Below are 25022 nucleotides of genomic sequence, written 5' to 3' on the forward strand. Positions count from 1 at the left end.
TGGTCCCTTTTGACTTTGATGCTCCTGCTTTGTTAAAGTGCTCAGCATGGGGCTGGGGATGTGGCTCAAGCGGTAGCGCGCTCGCCTGGCATGCGTGCGGCCCGGGTTTGATCCTCAGCACCACATACCAACAAAGATGTTGTGTCCACTGAGAACTAAAAAATAAATATTAAAAAAAATTCTCTCTCTCTCTCTCTCTCCTCTCTCACTCTCTCTTTAAAAAAAAAGTGCTCAGCATGAACCTCTTCTTCCTACTAGACAGTCCAGTACTAGGTGAGCCTTCAGATTTGTAGTCTGAGTCCCCAGTAGGAGAGAAGGGGAAAAGAGAAAGAAACGGCGGGGCTGGGGTTATGGCTCAGTGGTAGAGTGCTTGCCTAGCATGTGTGAGGCACTAGGTTCAATTAATATCAGTCTTAAAATAATGCTGTGATATAAATAAGATATTGGCTAATTAAGTTTTTACCTCTGAATCTGTTCTTGACTAAATGAACACCAAGTTCCTTAAAACATTTCCTCTATATCTCATATTAAGACCATTGACAACATAATGACTATTATGTTCTATTTATGACTATTAACATTTATATATAATGTCATATATGTCTATATATAATGTCATACTAACTCTATCATATTTATATGTTAAAATATGACAGCCAGCTATCCATCCATATGTACAATATGAGAAACCAAAAAGCACGTTCAGTAAGCATATCTCAAATATCTTGAATAATTAAAAATTATAATATTCATAACATTTACTTTTGTGCATATCACATTTTACTTTATTAATGCATGAATAATTCTTTCATATACTATTTTATCTGAGATAAACCAGAAAGTGAATAGAAGACAGAGATCATCATTAACTTACTGAAAGTCCTGATATCACCTTCCGAGCTATTTGAACTTAATCAAAAAGTCATATAGTTCTTTGAGCCAGTTTCCCTATCTATAACACTGGGGTTTTCATTCCTAACATTATAGAAAATGTCCTTCTGTTATAGAATACTGGGTAAATTTTGCTTCTGAATAAAAAATACTACTGTTGTCAAATCTACATCAAAGACAAAAAAATAAAATAAATAGTTATTGCTAATACACAGAGATCATTTGAAGTGTCTTGAAGAGACCATGCATCTTAGAGCTCTAAATACATTTTTTACTGAAATAAGAATCCTTCCTTTTGAGTCTTTTGCTAAATACTTTTAAAAATAATTTCAGAATATTTTTTGAGCAGTACTAAAAATGAACTTCAGCTATCCTGAAGGTCAGTTGGTTTGACTGAAAACTGGGTCAAAGTCAAGGACTACTGCTCATCTTTGCAGTAGTACCCTCTTCCCTCACTTTGTCCCTCATTCTTTTCACCTCATTAAATATTACTGAGCCTGCAAAGTTCAGTTCAAATCCCAACTGTTCCACAAAGCTCAACCTTTTGATATAGACCACGAATGCCCATCAATTCAATTATCAATGACCTTGTTGATCCTGGAAAAGTGTTAACCTGATTTCTTTTCTGTAAAGTGAGAGAGCTGAATTGCAAGAAAATTCCATCTTCCCTCCTCAGAAATTCTATAACCACTTATAACTTTGTTTATACTATATTTCTCTCCATTTGTTAATTGATATACAGCTTAATCCTTGCCTATAAGATTATAGTTTGAGTACAGAGACATCATCTTAAAAACTGAGACTATATAGAGTATATTATCTCTGTGTACTTTTCACAATACATAGCAATGGTTTATATAAGGACTAGAGAAGGACAATTAATCATTTAGATTGAGATATGGGCAAATATCAACAATTATCCCCTTTTTTAAAAAACACATACATATAATATAAAAATCTTTTAAAGCTGGCCATCATATTTTAACACATAAATATGACAGAGTGAATATGACAAAGAGATACACAAAATCCTTATTTACATGTCAATACTGATTTCTATACTGTAGGAATATGTAAAGGAAGACTTACCTCTGAAGAAGCAATATAGTTCCATTTATTAGTTGGTATTGAGCCATCAGGTGCAATTTCACCAACTTCTAGTTCTAATGATGACTTGTTTGTAATGGTACAAAAGGGAGTCAGAGTAACTATTCGTGAAAGATTAAAACTGCTCATTTTGATGCTAACACCAACCTGTGAGAAGGAAACAAGTTTATTTCCCAATATTTTATGCAATCTCTAAAACCTACACATATTCCTTCATTCACACACTGATTCTTAAAGTATTTTAAAATAAGAATTCTTACATTAAGTAATGAACATAAGCTATGAACATAAGATACTGAGTATCTTCTCACTAAAAAGAAATTTTTTTGTTCCCTAATATGACTCTATCAGAAACCAATTCAAGAACTTCAATCAGGAATTTAATGACACCTTGCAAGGACAGATTTAAAGTGTCCTCTGTTATTTATTAGACTCTTTAAATATTCCAAACACAGACTGATTTATAATTAGTGGAGAGGCTCAAGTTTTGTGGCTTTATTATCTGTCATAAAATAAATAAAATAAAAATTTTGAAGTAGTCATAAAACCGTTCAGTTGGTATCCAATTATTCAAATTTATGCTTGGCAGGGACTGTACAGAATGAAGATTCTACCATGCCATCAATATTTACCAAACTACTCACTTGGGTAGATTCAACCCACTGTATTAATCTGTGACAAATTCCACTTCTGCTTTATTAACAGTGATTGAAGAAATTGGTAAGAGAGACCTCTCCACATAATACTTTCAATTCTGATATCTGTACTCTTTAGGACCTAAGCTGTTTAACTGAATTGTGGGAATGGTGAATGGAGTCCAGGGTAAATAGGCAAGTCGACTCTTACCAGGTATTCCATATTGTTGGCAGGACACTTCACACACCCATAACTTCCCACTGTATCCAATGAGAAACTATTGGACCAAGAACTAGTTGAAATTTTTAACTGAACCTGTAACAGAGAATAAAATCATCATATAAAAAACCTGAAAAATGATATTCATTTGATTTGATGGAAAGAACTACAAGAAATTTCTTCAGTATCATAGGACACAAAAATACAATGATAGCCATACTGCAAATGAATAACAGAACCACAGAAAACACTATGGGATGACAACCACAGAACAGCTCTGATTTTCCCATTTACCTAAGCAATGAGTATAGTGAACTGAAGAGACTTTTTTTTTGAAGTTGTAATGCAAAATGCTATGTTCCAGTGTTAGATTTATTGTATAGAGTTAACAGATTCTTAACAGTTTGAGAACTCTGAGAATTCATCTTTAATACTATTCAGCAGGCACTAAATGAAAGGTATTGTGAAAGTAAGAATGGGAGAAAGGAGGACCCAGTTCCTGTCTTCAATGAGCAACTGGACCAAACAGAGAACAAGAAATACACACTAGTAATTATGATGTAAGACTCAATGTGACAAGAGCCATACAAAAGGTACAAAATGCTATCAAGGAGAAGATAATGATGCTAGGATTTAGAAAATGTCTTACAGAAGAAGACATACCTGTGCACCAGATTTAGTCTCACCCATATCTACCCAACTAGATTATTAAAAAAAAACTGAGGATAACCAGAGGCCAGACACATAAACAGATAAGCACCACTCCAAAACAGTGGATCTCAAAGCGGTCCTCAGACCAGCAGCATCAGCATCACCAAAGTATTTATTAAGGATGTGGTCTCTCAGGCCCTACTCAGAAAGACTGAATCAAACTCACTTTTGGGGACATAATTCAGTAAATAGCTTTAAAAGCCCATTCTAATGTACACTGAAATTTGAGAACTATTCTGAGAGAACATGAGTGGTATGTCCAGATTTATTTAAAATAGTCAGAAAATCTTCACACATATCAGGCCTAAGAAGAATGCCAAAGGTCAAACTATAGATAACCAGGAAAGATGAGGGAAACAGGAAAAGGGTAGGGGAAGAGGCTGTCTAGGCAGAAGGTGAGGCATATGCAAAAGCCTAGAAGTGAGCACATGGGAAAGTAAAGAAGGCAGATGTGCATCTGAAGAGGAAAGAAGGGACCAGGACATAAAAGATCAGGCTCAAGCTTTAGGCTTCTCTTCCCTAGCTTAATGCTTTGCCCACCGAAGACTCAGCTAATATAAGTAAATTCAGTCACCGTATCTTTAGAAATGCCTTATCACCAGAAAAGTATATGAAATAAAACTATTTTATCTGTCATGAATTTAAGAACAGAAGTAATGCTACAGATAGGAGAGAAAGAGCAACTGAGTCTTAGCAAACTGCTGTTGTTCCTGCCATCCCACTTGATTTTGCACTCCTTAAAGTCCCACTGGACTTAATTCATACCAATGGTACTTAAATAAACAGGGAAGCATAGTGTCAGGTTCCCAAGTTTCTAGAGAAGAGATTCTCCTATTTAAACTTGCTTTATGAACAGAAACATACCTTGTTTTTACTAAAAATGTTCTTCTTCTTAAAAGAGAATAAAATAATGTCCCTAAAATCAGCTGGATGTTTCACGTGAATATCTTCTGAACGATACTGAAGAACACGAGAAGTCTTGTTGATCAACCAATAGGGACTAAACACAGAGAGCACCAATTGGCTGCCAATTCGCCTGACATGTATGGACAGATCGACTGTCATCACATCTGTGGAGTCAGAAGAAAAGCACACAACAAAGAATTCGGGAAGTGTATTACATATGCGGAAATGTCCATTCCAGTTTTTGCCCAGGTATTTCACCAGGACTAATTCCATGATCTCTCCACTGATTCGTGAATGTAAAACATCAGCAGTACTGCCTTCTGTTAGTTCATGAGTTTCTGCTGTTCCCTAAAAATAAACACACAAAAAAATTTGCTCAGCAATTTTTGAAACTTTTGAAATAGCAAAATCCATGTTTTACACAAATGCTAAATTAACTACCAACTCTTCAAACAAGAACCTTGTTCAAATATTATGACAACCCAGTAATCATTAAGGACAAAAAAGAAAACACTATGCCATAGCCACAAGCAGCACTGTCTTTTGGCCATTAATAGGCAAACAATCATAAGTTTTGATAAAATATTCACATCTATGTCAAGAATCCTGGGCTAGATTCAGAAATCCTGGCTATTGTCCACCAGAGCTACATCATTAAATAAGCCACTTAAATGCCTGGGCTTCAGTTTCATCCTCTATTTAAATATCACACCTGATGGTTCCATAAGGATGGAATATGGAAAGTGATATTGAACTACTCTGACAAATTATCTATGGTGTAATTTTTTCAAAATAAATAATAGCAAAATATAAATCAGGGTTTCTTACTAAAACTGTCTTTTGTATAAATACTATTTAGTTCATTTAATTAATTTTTGTCTGCACAACTCAGGAATAGCTCATTGTTAGATTAAAAAAAATTGAGGTTCCATACACTATGACTTTAAAATATCATAGCATGTACAAATTCGAAAGTATTTATCATACCCCACTACTAGGGAAAATATTTCTTATTATTTAAGGCAGTAATTATTTTTGTTTTCATTAGAACTGTAGAACAAATAATCATAATATTAACTCTTTTAAATAAAAACTTTAAGATGAAGTATTTTCTCATTGACTTTTTCACCCCTTTAGATAATAACATTTTACTTAATGAATGAAAAGATGACTATGGTTCTGACAGATGTAGTAAGGACAAGTATTAGGGATTGAGGAACTAAAGTGCCTAGGTTTAAATCCTGGCTCAAATACTAAGTGGATATGGGTTGGTGGGCCAATCATTTAACCTCTCCGTAACTCAGTTTCCTCATCAGTATCTACTACAAAAAGTTACTGTAAAGACTGAACATGCCAATACATGTAAAGTACACAATACAGCTCCTGACATATGAATGCTATGCTGCTTTTTGCTATCATTAATATTATTAAAGCATTATCAACTATGCTATATAAAACACGGACTTCAACTAAAAATGCTATAAAACAAAACTAGAGTTCATTTTATACAATAATAAAAGCTAAACAAGAAATATACCTCAAGTAAATATCTTAAAGAATAGGGGAGAAGATTCCGCAGAGTGAGAGGAGGGTAAAGATGAATAATGTAAGCTGGATCCCAATCTTCCCCATGTGTGCTGATATAGCTTAATTCATCAGGCACAACAACTGTATTCACTATGAGAGGCAGGAAGTTGACTTCCACTGATGGACACTGCAACCTGCATCTTACTTCCCTGCTTCTGTGAAGTTCTTCTTTCCAGGAAATATAAGTGGTAGATTCTTTGTACTGATGCTCTAAGATTCCAGCTGGTTGAATAAACAATTGACATCTGCAGAAAAAGAAACAAGGGAAGAAAAAGTTTTGATTGAGATATAAGAAAAATAATCTCATTAAATCTTCTTGATTACTCTACAAAATAGGTACTATTATTCTTCTCTTTACAGGTTAGGAAGTCTTAGCTAAGAAAGGTTGGGAAACTTGCCCACAGTCACACGTCTAACTTACAGAGGCACTTTCTGGGAAAAAGCACTCTGTAAACAAGGGCAATGTAAAATTTTTTTCATTTCAAATACAAAGGCAGTCAGATAAATATAGATCTCAGATAATTCTAAAACATCAAATATATATAAAAAGAAGGCATTTCATCTTGCAAGTTCATTAATAATATAAACTGTCTTAAACCTAAAACTGCTTTTATAGCTCTTACATTATAAAAATATAAGGTTATTTTTTTCCAGAAAAAAGATGCCTAGCCAGGCACAATGGTGTATGCTTGTAATCCCAGAGACTCTGGAGGGTAAGGAGGATTATCACAAGGTCAAGGCCAGACTCAGCAATTTAGTGAGACTCTGCCCCACAATAAAAAAAGAAATAAAAAGGACTGGGGATGTATTTCAGTGGTAAAGCACCTCTGGGTTTAATAACCCATACCAAAAACCAAAAACCAAACCAAAACAAAAAAAACCAAAACATAAAATTCAAAATATATATTATAAAGTGTTTAAAGCTTTATATATTCAATGAAATATCTACCTATATGAATTTAAAGGAACATGGAACTCCTCTTCAGGTCTGGCTATTCCAATGCGCTCCAATAGCTTAATATTCTTGACAAATTTATAGATGATAAATGCAATAGAGAAGTGATTTTTAATCTGTTAGACAAAAGGACATACAATAGTTTAAAAAGGATAAACAAATTAAAAAGCTGCACATAATTACTTTTAGGTCTAGAAGTTTTCAAACCCAATATTGGAATTTTCATTGGTAATTGAAAATTTTAGGATAGATAAGTGCAATTTATGTATATTAAACTTGAGATCTAAATAAAAATTAAGATATTCACATACTCCTATAATTACATGCTTATGTTTATTTTAGTTTATCATACTATCTTTCAAATATGCATTGCTCTTTGACAATTTCATTCAGATTTTCTCCATTACAACCATTTATGTATGCATCATATGACTAAACTAAATAGAAGAGCAAAAGCTATTTGAGAAGTACAGTATAAGTCTATTCTTGACTACAGTATATTTGCTGGAATCAATAATAAAGAGAGATTAATTGCCAAAATTTGAAATCTTTTCAATTTTTATCTGATGTTATAGAAATGAAGAAATGTCCTTTTGCTGATCATATATTGATCAGATTCCAAAATCTATAATAATGTGCAAAAGAAGAAAAATGTTTAATAAAGCCTTAAAAGTAGAAAATATTTATAGATTAAAATGCTAAATTCTTTTCAGGAAAGTAGATAATTCCAATATTTCTTCATATGCACTTGAAAAATGTGATTCCAAATACTGTACAAAGAGAATGAACTATTATCCTATTCTACAACTAACGATAATTACAATATTCCTCAGTTCTGAATTTTTAAAAGAATACAAAACAATTTCATTAATTTAAAAGCAGGAGATAACAAATGTATCAGACATTTAAAATAAAGAATAATACAAAATCAAGTTATAGAGTAGGAGCCTTTTCAGTGCACTATAATGAAGTTCTACTATATATTCTTCTATTCGGCTAAACGATATTTTCTGCTTTAGAGAAAGTGACACAATTCACTCTAAAGCATTACCTGCAGGGGAGAACGCAGGTAATTACTTTATTCCCTTCAGTTGCATCAATCTGTACCAAGACTGAATCAGAATGACTGGCATTGGGATTCCGTACATTGTACAATCGCCGTCCAGGTCTGGCAACAGGGATGTTTCCAACTTCTGTGTATCCATGCGGTACTAAGACAGAGCATAAGTGAAAATAAGTCAAAATATTTACTCATTAATAATCATCAGCACCTCAAAATAATGATGAATATTTTATAGAATTTAAGAAAGTAGTAATTACTGTCAATATTTTAGGACTTCGGAATATCATTATTTTCTCTCATTGAAATCTTATTCTTTTTGAAGCATACTATAAGTTGTATTACTAAAGAACATTGAAATAATCTAGTTTTGCAAAGTATTTCTTGAGTTTAATCTTTTTCAAGTTTAGAAGAAAATAAGACATTAGTTTATTAATTATTTACTCTAAGCCTTTAGAAACGTTGTCTCCCAAGATATCTGCTGCAAAATGTTTCTTTATCTCTTATCAAAAATAAGCCCATAGCAATTCCCAAGACACTCTTAAAATAACTAGCATACCAAAGGTCAGTGTGAAGAAGGAGCTTTCTTGACGGTTGAGTACACACACTTTCCCTTGATGTAAAGGTTCCATGCTGGCATATTCCAGCTCCAAGTTCTGACCAGCATCCACATCATAAATGCCACTTTTCTCAGGGGGGCCCATCACTCTGAGATTACGATTTGGTTGCACCTTAATGGGAACACCTACAGCATTTTTTACCATAAAAGGAGCCCTGTCTTTTAAGGAGTAGTCAAAAGTAGAAGCAGCACCCTGTGAAAAACCCTGAAAAGGAATAAATCATCATTATTTTTACAGTATGTATATTTCTTTCAAACATTTTACCACTACTACACATTTTTAACTAATTTTGATGACAAAAAATATCCATACATGTTTCATTCTCAAATTCTATTTAATATATTCCAAACAAGAATCAAACATACTTTTGCTAAATTGTTGAAAACACTAAGACAACTTTTGGATATTGTTATATTCATTGTATCTCCTGAAGAAATATGAATTGCCATTTGTGGCTCAGGAATAAAATCATCTCCTGGCATCAAACTTTTATCCTGTATTGGGTTCTTCTTTACCTATAATTAAACAACATAACAAATTTAAGTTATCAGTCAATAATAAAATTAAAATATAGTATTAAATTCTTCTAAATTGGTTGCTTTACATTAAGGCTTTTCAAGTCTCATTTTTCAAAAATGTTCAGAGCTTCCCACTGACTTAGTGCAGAAGAGAAATCTTTCTTTCAGTGCATAATCCATGGGAAGATGCTTTTTAGAACCATAACATGAAACACTCAAAGTCAGCTACTAGACTTGCCTCCTGTGGATCTCCCAGAGTACAACTAATTATTTAGTGTGGCCTAAGTGATGATTATGAGTTGATTAGCAACCTAAGACAGCCCCAAAGTCTACATTAGTCCTTATATGGTGGTATCATCTGGAAATAAGTTTTTTCCTTCTGTTTTCTACAATTAACACATATACAAAAGTAATACTAGCTTTCAACCAGCCATCAGATTCAATCTGTTGCAGTATCACAATCATGTTTTTATTCTAATAACATTTCAAAAAGCTGTAAAACATTCTTTGTTAGCCTCTTTACATCAGAGAGACAAATACCACTTCTACTTCATTCAAAGAAAACTGGGATCACAAGTTCAGTGAGTTCTCAACTTTAAGAAAAGAATTGGCTATGCCAGTTTCAGTGCACAACTCCTCAGTCAGGAGGCTTCCTAGGAGGTATGCATTGACAATTTATTCAGAGTATATAACACCTTCCCGTTATTCTAGAAATTGTGCTTTGGTATATAGGCTTCTGAAGTGCTCTCAAGTAATACCATAAAGAAGTAATACAAAAGACTTGTTCATAAATAATAATAAAATTCTCTCTCCACTTTTTTGGTCTGTCTCTTAAAAATCACTGAATATCTCAAAGAGCTTCTAAATTTATCTGAGTTACATCTACCTATATCCACACTATTCAAAATGAAAATATAGGATTTTAATACACATTTGAAAATGTTATATTTAAGTTATTTAATGAAAAATAACTATATACAATATATAAATAGTGAGAAATGGGGCATTTACAAATCTCTTCAGCACCTGCCTTAAGAGATGAACTCTGATTTCTATTGTACTCAATCTGGCTCAATATTGTATTCAAGAAGTCCCTTGGAAACTCCATAGTTCATTCATGAGAGAATGAAGACAAAAATGATATGTTATGCCTGAGTATTACCATGAAAAGAGTTTTAATCACATGGACCCCTTGAAATGGCTTCAAGGATCCTGGACTCCATCTTGCAAATCCCTGAACTAAAAAATATTAATAAATATACAGAGTGTCACTCTATACAAAAATATTTTATGGTTTCCTTACATTAACCTTTAAATTCCATTGTCGCTTCTCCTCCACTCTCTCAATCAGTGGCTCCCACACAGCATGGATTTCATTGTAATAGTGAACCTGAAAAGTCAGAATTATAAGTTAGTCTTTCAACTTTAATTATATAACTCTGTAACCAGCATAGAAAAAAATGTCAAAAACCATTTATAAACCCCACTGAAAGATACAAAAAGTGTCAAGTGTATTTCCCTTTATTCTTTCTTTATTGTCTTAAACAAATTATTTAGCCAAAGATTTCTTAAAATCAATTCTCACAATACAATTATACATCAATTTATACAAATTAAATGTTAAAATATATTATCTATTCATATATGTATTTGTTGTTACCATGCATAAACAAAAATATATTATCTATTCATATGTATTTGTTGTTACCATGCATAAACAATAGCAACAAAAAATCTCATCTCTTGATTCTACAATTGTACTTTCAAGAAGTTGGCTCTGAATGTTCTAAATGATGTATCCATACCTGTAGTGTCATGTCAGCTGCAGCAGCCATCAGAGAAGTCCAATTTTTAATACTGCCTGAAAACTTAGACTCTGCCAGTAATAAAGGTACTGTTCGATGCCCAAGGCCACATTCTAAGGTAATCTGAACTGATTCCACAGTAATAGCACAATTTTCCTCTATCCGTGGTTGTTCACTGTCTCTGAAATTTTCTGTTAATTCTGTTGCGAAGTCAACACCAAGAAACCAAGCGTTATAATCACTAATAGATCTGACATCCCAAAGATTTTCCATTTCCTTAGATATGTCTTTAGATTCATCTTCTTTTGCCTTTGGAGACATAGCAGCCATGATTGTCATCACAGTATTAAGAATTATGGGTGAGATCTTTATAAAGGAAAGCAGAAAAACATTTAGAACATATTCTTTCCCAGATGAGAAGAATTAATACATATATGATAGAGCATTAAAAATTAATTAAAATTTTAAATACATTAAGTTCACAGCTAGAGAAAACATATTATTGGCATCAACTATCTAATTTTTGCATCCTTTGGAAAGAAAGAAAAATGGATTTCAGAAAACATTCTGAATTTCCATTTGTAACTGGGCACAAAGTCATATTTAAAGAATCTGAATGCCACTGAAGAATAGAGAATTTTTTCAATCCTTTAAATTAAAAAAGCAAAATCTAAGAAGTTATTTCTAGCACACACCTGTCATTACAAATACTTTGTAAGTCAAATAAAGCATTTAATCACTCACTTATTAAACTGATTCAAATTTCACATCAAATAAAAGTCTAAAAGTAATTTATTTCAAATGAAGTAATGGCAACCTCATCTCACCACCCTTTCTTCCCTCTTTTTCTCCCCATTTCTCCTCTCCCCTCCACATGCATGCAAATATAATTGAGAAAACCACTCTGATCTTTAAAAAATATTAAAAAGTATCCTTTCAAAGGAAATCAAAATAAACATTTACATTAAAGAAAATGTCTTTTAATGTTAGAGGTCTTTGATTTTTCAAGATGACTAACATAATGCTGTAGTGTTAAGACATCAAAAGATACCATTTTATGTAACTGCAAATATACAACATTGTTAGAAAAATAAGAATTTACACCCAAAGAACATGATAGGTACTAACCTTAATTATAAATTCTTTAACCATAATGTTTATGTTTTGTTTTCCTGAGGCCCATGTACATTTTTCCATAAATAATGAGCAGGGCTGTAAGACCTAGAAACAAATAAATGAAATTCACACTTCCTTAGTAACAGTTTCAGTAAATGTGTAACAGACCCTTATGAGAGCTACCTCTTACTCAAGCTTACTATTAAAAGCAAAAAAGGAAATCAAATTAACTAAGAACTTTGTAGGAGGGCTTCTGTGAACTATGACAAATCTATGAACATTGTTAAAGAACATTTAACAGTTCTCATAACTTTTTCATTCTAAATTGTTAAGTAACAATGCAACTTATTATTAGAAGTTTAAAATGTTTCCTTTTGCTAAAATATTTTCATTGAGACTCTCTGTAAAATATATTTTTGAGATATCTATAAAAATGAACTAATAACTGTAGTAAGGTAGATAAATGACCATTTTCAGATAATTAACAATTTAGTCTTGAATACCACCAAAAGTCCTTATTAGAATGAATCTCAAATCTTCGAAACTGATTAAAATGATGAAGTCTATATTCTTATTTACAATTAAAGAAGCAAAATAATTTTGCCCCAAACTAAATGGGGTAATTACTATGGCATAATAATTTTGAAAAAATTAGGATGAGCTTTCAATGAAGTGATTACTATAAGCCTTCTGTGACATATCAAAAGATGATCTGTCAAAGAACATTTCATGATAAAGTATAGATGAAGCCTAGAACTATATTTTTATGCAAATCTCTCAGCCCACAAATTTTTAAAAATTTAAACTAACACTGCCAATGAGTCAAATAACAGTGGTCCTTTTATCATAAAAATCATCACTAACATTAAAAAATAATTGGTGTTAAGTGTTAATTAACTAAAATCATATTTTTCAATAATGATATGAAAATAACTGAAATTAACTTTTAATAACAGAAGAATACCATCTATTTTGGTTCTCTGACTCCAAGTAAATTTTTCATTTCAAGATTAAATACTCATTCATTCTCTTATTGGGCATACCACAGCGAACAAAACAATAGCTAAAACAAAAAATACTGATGTGTACTACAATTCAAATACTATTTAATAGAAGGTAATATAAAGAAAACTAGTCTGAAGGTAACTCCTACTTTTATTACCAGCAGCTATAATTAAGTTATTTAACATCTTTGGAACTTAGTATCCTTATCTGAAAAACCCCAAGGTTTTAGTAAATAATCTGTAAAGTCCTTAAGAGCTCTCCTACTTAGAATTCTGCCCTTCTCAAAATTATGATCCAAGGCAATTCTTACTGTGGTAATGTTTTTCCCTCTCTTTTCTCTGAGAAAAGGGCAAGCGAGCACTTTCAGATCTCTCACAGAAGCTTCCATTATTTGCTCAAGTTCAGATGTTGACAGAGAGAGGTTACACTGGAAAGAAGCTGTCAGAGCAGGAGCATCAGCCTTTGTCAGGTTGGCAACAAACACCACTTCCGGATCTGTGATCATGGCCTTTAAAGTTATATTTGGTCTTATAGAATCATCTGAAGAAACAAAAAAGGGAACAAAAATTTTTTAAAGTAAATTTTCACTTATCTACACATCATCTACTAGTTACTAAGTTGTTCTCAATATTCTTAATATGATGGATATGTTGAAGTTAATACTAGTAATTGGTTTATCAACACTAATTATTAAATGATATTATCAAATGCTGATTGTACAAGAAAACATAATTTGAAACCTGTTTAAAAAAGATCATTCTCACTTTGATATTTGATTTAGTTGGGAATAATGGTGTTTTGAAATTCTTGGGCCAGAATTAAGGTATGTGCCTGTATACACATATGATAATGTATTATGCTATGCTGAAGCAGCAAGGAGGGGAAAACTAGAGAAAGAACTATCAGGGGAAAAAAAGATGCTGGTAAAGCAGTTAAACTGTTGTCATTTGGTTTCATCCCAAACTATATAATCAGTATCATATAATGTATAATATAAATATATTTAATGGGGCTAGAGATGTGGCTCAGTGGTAGAGCACTCATCTAGCACATGCAAGGCCCTGGGTTCGATCTTCAGCACCACATAAAAATAAAATAAAGGTATTGTGTCCAAATTACAACTTAAAAATAAATAAATAAATAAATTTAATATGTAAATAACTACAGAGATATCAAGAATGATTATAACTTAAGAAACATTAAAAGTAAATGGAAAAATAACATTTGACCTTGCCAATAAAAGTTAGTTTTTCAATCTTGTTGGGTGCTGCACTGGAGGAAAAAAATGCCTGATCTTAAATAATTATAAATGAATACAGAAAATCACTGATTTACTTGGTAATGCTAGAATATAAAAAATTACAGAGTTGAAAGTGACTTCAGCATACATCTAGGTCTGACACTGGTAAATTTTCTGACGCTTTAAAGTATTAAAAGGTGATAGGGTAGTCATGCTAGGTCTCATTTTATCTTTTCAATTGCTCTTCAATGTGCTACAATTCTTTAAAGTCCAATATATTTCTACTATACCTTGCTCTTCAAAATATTTTCTCACTAAAGCTCTTATGTAGAATATGTTTAAATTTGAAAGTCTAATTTACTTTCTCAAATTCTCTACTACTCTTTCCTTCTGTTTGTAACTTTTGTTAAAAAGCACAAGTAGTCATCTCTAACAGGTAAATTCTGCTAACCTTTCTCTATCTTGACTTTTCCTGTGGCAGTCTGTCTTGGTGGAATCTGTATTTCTTTTGCCATGTTTTCAGGATTCTGCGGCATGGCTTTGATAAAGAAATCTGCCACAGTCATCAGAAACTCCACACTGGCACATACATATAGCTTGTCAAGAACAGCTTCAATTTGACTTCCATTTTTGTCTTGTTTGTAACTTATGTCAATCATAGAACTGTTGTTATCTTGGTCATTCTTTTTGTCTATCATCCTGAAACAAACAAACAAACACATTCATTATTTTAGTTCTGCTGAAATAAAAAAGATGAAAGTTTTCCTATACATTTTAATGATCTTTCTTTCACCTTTCAGTTTATAATCTGAATAGAAAACAGGACAGTGTTAACTGGTATGTAATTACCTAATCAGCAACCAAGACATGGTCTCCTAATCCCCAAAGTAAGATTTATGTGATTAAGCAATAACAGAATATTTTAATTAGAATGCAGTATTAGAAACACCAATGATTGGGGCTGGGGCTGTGGCTCAGAGGTACAGCGTTTGCCTCCCGCACATGGGAGGCTCTGGGTTCCATCCTCAGCACCACATAAAAATAAATGAATAAAATAAAGATATTGTGTCCAATTAAAAAATAAATATTAAAAAAATAAACGGCAATGATTGCTGGAAACAAATTTAGGCAATTAACAAAACATATCAATGTGGTTCATAAAATTTACAAGACAACCTCTATTTTATTAAATAAAATCTTGCTAAAGGAATTTATTTCCAAAGATTATCCTATGCACTTTGATTTGAAAGTATTCACTGCAACTCAAATCAGCAAGTGTTTACTAAGTGTCTTCACAAATAGTTCTTACACATCTTCACATGGTCTAGGAATACCAGACTACCAAACAGATGGTGGCATTTATCAACCTTACCTACAGAGTTGTGGACTGCTAGATATGAAATTTAAAAACTAGAAAAGCTGTGTGCATAAAAGCACTCTTTCTTCATTTATTAATTTCTCAGAAAAATAAAGAACTCAGAACTATCCAGTATGCATTCAGTGAAGTCCAAGTTTAGTAACACAGGTTTTTTTCCATTAAAAAAAAATCAAGTACAAAGTATTATGTGTCACATTAGAGAAAGGAATACAAATATAATTAGACTATTGTAGTCAGATATTTTTCCTCTTTATAGTAGGCTGATCTATGTTAAACATTCAAAAACTACGTTGATAATGTTATCATGCTAGGGATTCAATTCCTATTAAAAGTAAAACAAAATCTGCAGAATTGTTTTGAAAGACACAGGCCAAAATATATATATATTATATATATATATATATATATATATATATATATATATATATATATATATATATATCCATAGCTTTAAGACTGCCTATAGGAGAAAATTTGGGAAAATATGTTACCAACATATCACTCATATGGATTTAACAATTAAGTTAAATTAAATCCATATGAGTCACCCAATCACGTGTCAGAATGGCTCCCCACAGTATTGGGCAACCTGTTTTTTTTAAAAAAAATATTTTTAATTGTAGATGGACATGATATCTTTATTTTTTAAATGTGGTGCTGAGAATCAAACCCAGCGCCTCACACATGCTAGGCAAACACTCTACAACTGAGCTACAACCCCAACCCCAACCCCTGGGCAACCCATTTTTAATGTTGCTTTCTAGTTATTGTTGAACCCTGACCTGTCCACCAGTGGTTTATTTCTTCTGAAAAATACATACAAGGGCTCTGAGGATCAATGGATGGACCTTTACCTCGTACTGGTCTTCTGAGGCATCTGGGAAACCCGTTGCCTCTGGTAAAGGGACCAAGTAATTTCAAAGAATCTGTAATTGTGGATGGAGGATTTTTATTCTTTTCATGTTAGAATAAGTCTGAATCCATTCTTTGATCTCTAACAGACCCAGAATGTGGTCCAGCTCACATGAACAGCAGTTCCAGAAGTTCTTCTCCAGCTAAGGTGACGAATGAGGGCAAGGTAAGTTCTGTAGTTACTGTGAATCATGTGGTCATGCAGGAACATGTAGCTTTCCTACAGTACTTGCTCTTTGCTTTATCCTTCTTTGTGTTCTATTTGTACTATCCCATTTGTTTTTTAAAAAGCAAACTGTTCCCCAAGAACCTGAGACCCCCTCAGTTTAGAACCTGAGACCCCCTCAGTCTCCACCATTACTTCTTTGACTGAGCATCCAGTTGGAGTAAGTACTTAGAGGTTGAGAACTGAATTGGGTTTTATTCTGTGCATTTCTGGGAAGGATGTTCAGAGCATGACACTGATCTTGTTTGCTTTAAACTGCATGCGATATTGAGCTTACTTTTCTCCTTAACTTGGGAATGTTGCTTAAGTGTGTACAACTATAATGAACTACAGAATGTGAAAAGTTATCACTCTAACTTTATATGGTGTTTTGTGTTGAATGCTCTAAGGCAAAGTAAATTCATTATAAGTTATATAATTCATCATTTTTATTTTTGTTTGGAAGAATGCTATTTAAGAATTCCTCCATTTGTGCAAACCCTATTTTGAGTGATTAGAATTAGATTGGTATCAGATTTTCTGAAAGTGAAATACTGTTTCAGTGAAACAATGATCATCTGAAATGACCTCTTGAGCCAGTCCCAAGCAATGGTCTCATTTGTTCATATAAGTGTATTCTCTTGTAACTGTGTTGCTATTATATCTGGTAGGTCTTCTGCAGCTCTATAATAAAACAAATTTTTAATTGTTTAGTTTGAAACCCATTACTCATAGGAAATGATAAATCAATATCTCAAATGGTGTACAGTAAATGAAAGTAAATATTAAAGCCTTGTCTTCCTAATTTGTGTGTATAGCACTGTGTTGGAAAATACTTATCAAGTTCCAGTGTATATATATTCCAGGAATATACATCTCTGGAGAAATCTAAGGGCAGCTTAGATAAGAACCCAAACCCCTTTGTAGTAGAAGATTTAAAAGAGAGCAAAGACCCGTTGTTAGAGAGGAGTAGAGGTGGGGAAAGCATGGCTTGGAGGCAAACCTGGGATTGAGTTCCTTTAATATGCAGTGTGGCCTTCAACAAATTATGATATTCCATTTGCTTTTGTTCCCTCTTATTTAAAACAAGACAGTCTACTTAAAGATCTCAGAGGTTGAATAATATATGAAAGACTTATTGAAGATACGCTGAATAGTAGCTATTATTACATGGGTAGAGAATGGATTTTTCATTTTATTCTGTTCATTCTTAATATGGAAGGTAATGAGCTATTGTGATGAAAGGGAAGTGATGGGGAGGGGGGACTCCCTTTGAAATAGATTGTAGTGAATAATACAGCATGACATACTGGTCAGAAATCACCTCTGTTAATAACCTCTGCCAGTCCTCTTGCCTTTCCCTTTCCTGTGCAGATTAAATCAGTAACAAACTGCTCCCTCTTGTGGCATCCTTCTAACTTCTGTAAGCTGTCAGTGGGAATACACAGGAGGGGTGGGTAGAGTTTTGTTGCACTGATGGTGTTCTCTGGACAGGTGCCAGCTTTGGGTTTTAGCTTTTATCGGTGTTGGTACTTTGTCTTCATACGTAGGACTTTTAAAACTTTCAACTGCTTTCAAATCTTAAATTGCAGGCTAATATGGCTATGAAAGGGCCCCCTCCTTTCTCAGGGGTACCCTTCATGGGCCTCCCTATGGGACCCCCGATGGGACGACCTCCACCACCTCCCATTCGGTATGGACCGCCACTTCAGCTCGGTGGGCCTTTTGGGCCTCGGCCAATCCCTCCACCATTTGGTATGATGATCTGAACAGTAGTGATTGACTTATAAATCACATTCATCTTCCATTTCTATTGCTTGCTAAAACAGTTGGTTGCTATCTCAGGTCTTAACAATGAAAGGATAAAGCTGAGTACATTTTAACTTTTCCTCCAGTTTTCTGGGATATATGGGACACTACATAATCTTATACTGAGATAGGCAATAGCTATCTCTCATAGACAAGGATAAGGAGCTATATACAGAAAATCCAGAAATATTACTTCTGCAGATGTTTGTTGAAAATCTGTTGATGTGCACTGCAATAGATGGAAAGGTGGATGAGACACATGCCATAACTTAAAATTTTGTCACAAATATGAAAATCCAATAACATAAAGTTTGTAATCACCCATAATGGAAGCATAAGCAGTAGGTTATAGAATATAGAAAAGGAAAAGTCAAACCCTCCTTACCTTGAGAAACGTCAGAGGGAAGTGTTAAAGAGGAGGATTTAACAGTGACCTAATAAATGTTGCTGATTTAATTAGGTGGCTGTGGAAGGCCTTTTCCATCCAGGAGGGCATGCACCTTAATTCTGATGGCATGTGTAAAGTCCATGCTGAAATACTTCATGAATTTTTAATGGATACAGTAATAAATAGTGGGATTTCCTTTTATCAAAATTTCTTTGATGTAGTAAAGTTCTTATTTCATAATCTATCATCTTGTCATGGTAATATAGTACTTCCAAATATAAATGGAGCTCTTGTGAGATAGAAATAATTCTGCAGTTACATAGTAGGGAAAGAAAAAAGACAAACCTGGAGCTAGGTAGAGCCATGTTTAAATCCTTAATATGTTGCTTCATGGCTGGTTGGCCAAAGGCTATAACCTAAACTTGTTCCATCTCAGTTTGCCTCATCTGGCAAGTCAGGATGTTCACCAGTTGATGTTCTAGGCTTGGGAGAAATTAAAGACTATATTAACATACTTGAAATCACCCTAGTTCAGAAATTTCTGGGTGTTTACATAACTTCCTTTTTATTTTCCAGGTCCTGGTATGCATCCAATAGGCTTCAGAGAATATGCACCAGGTGTTCCACGGGATTTGCCTTTTGACCCACGTGATTTTTTTCCAGGACCCGCACCATTTAGACCTTTAGGCTCATTTGGCCCAAGAGAGTACTTCATTCCTGGTGCCACATTACCACCTCCAACTCATGGTCCCCAAGTGTACTTTATTCTCAGGTGTGTGTGTGTGTGTGTGTGTGTGTGTGTATGTTACTGGAGATAGAACCCAGGGCCTTGTGCATGTGAGGCAAGCACTTTACCAACTGAGCTATATCCCCAGCCCCTCTTTAATTTTATTTTTTAGTTTGTTAGAGAATAGCTCTTACAAAGAGGTTAATGAGGGAGGAAAGGGCATGGCTAAGAGACACTGCGTGCCATGCCTCTTCCACCCTGAAGCTCAGAGTGAGCTTGGCTGCAGATTCTGTGCATCATGCAGGGCCAGGCTTCCACTTCTGTCCTGCACTGGCTGCCCTCCTGTCCACCACTGAGACATGCAATCCAGATTACTAGTGACTATCCTCCTCTACCAATACATCTTTCACTGGGCTCTAAGATGGGAAGTTCAAAGGAAATCTGAAGTCTATTTTTTTTTCGCCTTTTCACTATATTGTGGTATCATATGCCCATCTTAAATATGAGGCAAAAGAAAAGACACCTTGAATTCCTTGGCACTAAATACAGTGTGGTGGGGCTTTTCTTACTTGTCTGTGATTCAGAACTCATCGAGTGTTACAGGGAATCCCTTATAAATTCTGACATGTACTCTGGATTCTTTGACTTTAGTTTCTCCACCTTCAAATAAGTTTGATGCCATATCCTTTCACAAAGCCTTGTCTAGCTAGCCATCATGGTCAACATTGGTGTATTTTTCAGAAATTGATGCTTCAGATGAATGCTAAGAACAAAGCAGAAGATGAAGATGAAGATGAGATAGTAGAGCTTGATGTGTCAGATGAGGAAATGGCTAGAAGGTAACTGTTACCTGGGAACAGCTTTGCAAGCTGGGCCTTGTGTCATTGGCACCCTGTGTGCACTTCTCTTACCCTACAGTTTGCTGAAGCTTTAAAAAGAACCCCCTAGAGCTGGACATGTTGGCGCGCACCTGTAATCCCAACAGCTCGGGAGACTGAGGCAGGAGGATTGCAAGTTTTAAGCCAGCCTTAGCAAATTAGCAAGGCCCTAAGCAACTTAGTAAGACCTTGTCTCAAAATATAAAATAAAATATAAAGGGCTGGGAATATGGCTCAGTGAGTAAGTACCTCTGGGTTCAATCCCCAAAGAAAAATGAAAAAACGAAGCCCCCGGCAGGAAGACTTCAAGTCTGCCTCCTCAACAGCCTCAGGTGCCTTCACCTATGGCAAGCTGACAGTTGAAGTGTCCTCTCCAGTGCTTCTTCCATGTATTCAAAAATGTTTACTTAGAGTAATGCAAAGCAAAACCAGGAAGTAATTTAGTCATTCTTTAAAAAGTTCATAAATTTTTAGATCAAACTGTTTCTTTTAATCATAGTTTCTACTTCTATTTTATTTTTGTTGCCTTTGGTTTGATATTCTTGACAAGATTTGATTCCTACTTTATTTGAAATTAAACTTGTGCTATATGTCATTTTAACAGATATGAGACCTTGGTGGGGACAATTGGAAAAAAGTTTGCCAAGAAAAGAGACCGTGCCAATTACGAAGAAGATGAAAATGGAAACATAAAACCAGTTAAAGCAAAGAAGATGTTCTTAAAGCCCCAAGATTAAAAATGATGCCTTAAAATATGTCTCGGGGTGGCCATGAGAACAGCAGACTTTGGAGCCCATCCCAGTGGCATCTTTCAGCTATTAATACTTGATATTTATTTGTAAAGAGATGTGTAATTTTAGAAATAGACTGTGTTTGAAACAGATGTGTAATGGATGTTATACATCCTTTTCCAAATCAGGTTCGTCAGAAGCAGAAGTTGAGCCTGAATCTTACAGATGTTCATAGGCACAGCATTGCTTCCTAAAGATTTAACCTCAGTTCTTTTTATATAGCTCTCCAGTCACTGACCTTGAATGGACTCCTATAGATTAATGCCAGTGTTTAAATTGCCTTTAAGATTATATTTTACTTTAAATTATTAGTCATATAATCATGTCCAGCCGATTCATACATTCATTTTGGAGTCAAATGTCAGGAATTTATTATATGTACATTCATCAAGAGCAAACATGCCTCTCCAACCTGAAGTATTTGCATGCTACTAGGTCTATCACTTTATGGTATTGTTTTTTGTTTAAGGCATTTAATTTTTTTAAAATATTCTGTAATAAATATCTGTTTCCACATGCTTTTTCTGTTTTCTTGGACTTCCAAATAATTTTAGTCTAGATAATGTAACTTATCCAAATAGTAATTTTTAATATCAGCCATTAATTTAGAATATATTGATGTATTCAATTGAACCATAAGAAGTTGCCTTATATGGGTCAAAAACAGTATTCTAGTCTCTTATAGTATAGGCCTATAGAACTTACCACTCACCACCAGACCATCTCAGCCTGAACCTATTCTAAGTACCAGGTGTAGAAGCATATGGAATTAAGTGGATCTGTCTGGAGTTAGGTACTGAGAGTTTTTTTAAATTACTGATATCACTTAATGTTTTTTCTCAACAAATAAGCAAGATACAGATCTCTCTCCCTGAATCTCCCATAGATTTTGGTGGTTCTGTGATCTCAGTTCTCTGGTGAATTATGACAAGTGAATTTGAAGAATCATGCTTTGTGTGTGTGTGTGTGTGTGAAGGTGGGAACAGTATGCTGCCAGTGCGCTCCATCCTAGAGAAGTGGTTGGAAGTTCCTCCCCATCCCCTGCCCGCACCACGGTCTACCAAATGTCTTGGGCACACTCTCCACCTTCACAGCGTCACTTCTAATAATGAGCCCATGCATGGCAACAGGTGATGCCTGGTTTACCAAGTCCTCTGTCACCAGGAGTAGCGGGTACACAGGGATGGTGGAACGGTGCTGAAAACATTGGTAGCACTGGCTAGGGTATAGCACCCCATCTGAATTGGGGACCACTTACATGGGCTTGTGCCCAAGGGTCACACTAGGGTGTGTTTAGCACTTCAATGTCCAGTAACAGAATTTTAATGGAAATAACAATAACCTCAAAGAAGAGTGTGACCTTTAGACCATTACATTTTAGGACTCCCACCACATAGGAACCCTGAAAAGATGAGGGAGGTGAAACGGAATATGTGGGTGTGAATAAGTTTACTAACTGCTGCCTGTGACCAACAGTTACAGAAACAAGTTACTGCCTCAGTTGCACACTGTGTGTGCTGATTTCCTCTCTTCCCCTTTATTTTATATAAGCTTGGATTCAATTTGCTGTTTAGTCTGTGACTACGATTTAACTGTAACTGAGGAGATGAGTGTGACTCCCAGAAACTGATCAAAGATCTACTGGACATTCTTGTCTCATTTGGGAGAAAAGGTGAAGATCTCTTTTATAAAAGGATGTTTGTGATTTATTAAATAGAAATAAAGAGATGCTTCTCTTGATGCAGGAAGATTAATTATGTTAAGCATTTTGTGTGCAGAGGCTGAATGGCCCACCATGGGCTCTATCAGATTGTAAACGATTGCTTCTCAGGTTCCAGCTCACCCTCAATGCTGTCAGCTATCTGTGGGTTACTGGTTCCAGGGCTTCTGGTGGGTTCCAGAATCCAAGGATACTTGAGTCCTTGGCATAAAATGGTATAGTATTTGTATAGGACTTGCACATCCTCTCATGTGCTTTAAGTCATCCTTAGGTTACTTACAATACCAAATACAATTAAATGTTAAGTGACTAATTGTTACACTGTATCATTTCTATGTGTTGTCCACATGTTCAGTACAGTAGCAAATATTTTTCCTGAATATGTTTGATCCACAGTTGTTTGAATTCACAGATGCAGAACCCACAAATAAAAGCAGACTGTACTCAGCACCTGGGATCTTCCAGTGGAAGCCCAGAAGGAGGTGGTAAAGCTAGAAGAAGAGGGAGGACTTGGTCCATCCTGTCTGCTTCCTTTTTCCTTCCTCCTCCTTCACCATGCTCAAAACTCCTTCACCCTGCAGAGGCCTGTGTACTGGTGACAGTAATTAACACCAGTTTACAGTATTACTAAGTCTCTGTCACCAGGAGCATCCGTGTTCCCGGCGCTTGCTGGAGCAGCCCATAGCTCCATCCAGGACCAGCACTGGCACCAACCAACCCCCAGTGTTCCCTCCTCACACATCTGTCATTGCTGGGCCACAGGCTCCGGCTCAACTCCAAGGCACTGGTACTGATGAGCAAGGCACTGATGAGCAGCAGCTCATCAGACATCTGAATGGCAGCTGTCAGGCCCCCTCCAACTTCTACACTCAACAATTCCACCTCTCCCTTCGGGTGGCAGCTTCCTGCAGGACACCTTTGTGCCTCATTATGAATTCTTTGTATTGATTTCCTCTGTTAAAATTAGAACAGTGTTCCTCAACATGTATCCAAAAGAATCAAAGTCAGTATAATATAGCTTTGCACACATGGCCGAGCTTGTCCAACCAAATTTTGGAGCCAGCCAGGTGTCCATCAGCAGAGGAATGGATGAAGAAAATGCAGTATGTATGCACAATGGAGTTTTATTCAGTTATGAAGAACAAAATTATGTCATTTGCAGGGAAATGGATGGAACTGGAGAGTACTTTGTTAAACAAATTGAGCCAGACTTAGAAAGTCAAGGGTCATATGTAGAAGCTAAAGTAAGGCTAACATAAGGGGGGGCGGAGAGAGACCTCATGAAAATAGAAGGGATACCAGTAGGGTAATGGAAGAGGATTGGGGGGAAGGGAGGAGGGGAGGGAAGAGGAGGATATAAAGTTGATCAAATTATGTACAAATATGCCATGGTGAAACCCACTGTTGTGCATAATTCTTATGCACCAACTATTTTTTAAAAAGGGTGTTGAAGGCGTTAAGGCAAAATACGGCAAGCCATAAAGATTATTTTCGGAGCCATGTCCTTTTCATGTCAAGGCTGGATAATAGCCTTGACCACCAGGGAGTGGTAATTCGGGCTGCTATGAACATGAACTGTCAAACCTTCCACTAGCTTCTACATTCCCCGCATGTCTCCTAGTGCCATGCCTGGCACTTAGGATCCTGGCACTTATGATCCTAGTCCAGATCTTTACTGCCCTTCATTCCTGCACGCATTGATTGTTCTTTGCCTAAAAAAGCATGTAAGCATCATGATCTGGCCATTCCTTCAGACTTCATTTTCTTGTGAAGATCTGACATACATGCAAAATGAAAACTCTTACACTCTTGTTAATCAGCCTTTGCAATAAATTCCA

At 35.0% G+C, this 25022-nt stretch overlaps 2 protein-coding genes and 2 long non-coding RNA genes across 4 annotated transcripts in view; 2 read left to right on the plus strand and 2 right to left on the minus strand.

Moving 5' to 3' along the window:
• Positions 1-2031: 2031 nt before the first annotated feature.
• On the minus strand, positions 2032-4578 carry LOC308640124. The gene is made up of 3 exons (XR_014020180.1): positions 4429-4578; positions 2845-2949; positions 2032-2145 (listed from the first exon to the last, which is right to left on the minus strand). It is a non-coding gene; the product is annotated as an uncharacterized lncRNA (long non-coding RNA).
• Positions 4579-4684: 106 nt separating this feature from the next.
• LOC308640116 (intermembrane lipid transfer protein VPS13C-like) lies at positions 4685-16631 on the minus strand (the record flags this gene model as incomplete). The annotated part of the gene is made up of 12 exons (XM_081312142.1): positions 4685-4818; positions 6008-6302; positions 7007-7128; positions 8064-8223; positions 8632-8896; positions 9058-9207; positions 10514-10600; positions 11016-11381; positions 12144-12236; positions 13447-13676; positions 14828-15075; positions 16609-16631. The coding sequence occupies 10 exons, from the start codon at positions 16629-16631 to the stop codon at positions 7050-7052; spliced, it is 1701 nt and encodes a 566-aa protein (XP_081168268.1). The 3' UTR covers positions 4685-4818; positions 6008-6302; positions 7007-7049.
• A 129-nt stretch (positions 16632-16760) lies between these two features.
• LOC308640117 (transport and Golgi organization protein 1 homolog) overlaps positions 16761-25022 on the plus strand; it is a gene marked incomplete at its 3' end in the record, with an annotated part of 32007 nt that continues 23745 nt past the window's right edge. The window contains exons 1-3 of the mRNA XM_081312143.1: positions 16761-16832; positions 18464-18626; positions 19645-19815. Of these exons, the coding sequence (XP_081168269.1) occupies positions 16779-16832; positions 18464-18626; positions 19645-19815 (388 nt within the window). The 5' untranslated portion in view covers positions 16761-16778. The remainder of the gene's footprint in view (positions 16833-18463; positions 18627-19644; positions 19816-25022) is intronic.
• LOC308640122 lies at positions 20513-21981 on the plus strand. The gene is made up of 2 exons (XR_014020178.1): positions 20513-20634; positions 21278-21981. It is a non-coding gene; the product is annotated as an uncharacterized lncRNA (long non-coding RNA).

This window comes from Spermophilus citellus (assembly GCF_964194105.1).
Source record: "Spermophilus citellus genome assembly, contig: SCAFFOLD_259, whole genome shotgun sequence".
Classification (NCBI taxonomy): domain Eukaryota; kingdom Metazoa; phylum Chordata; class Mammalia; order Rodentia; family Sciuridae; genus Spermophilus; species Spermophilus citellus.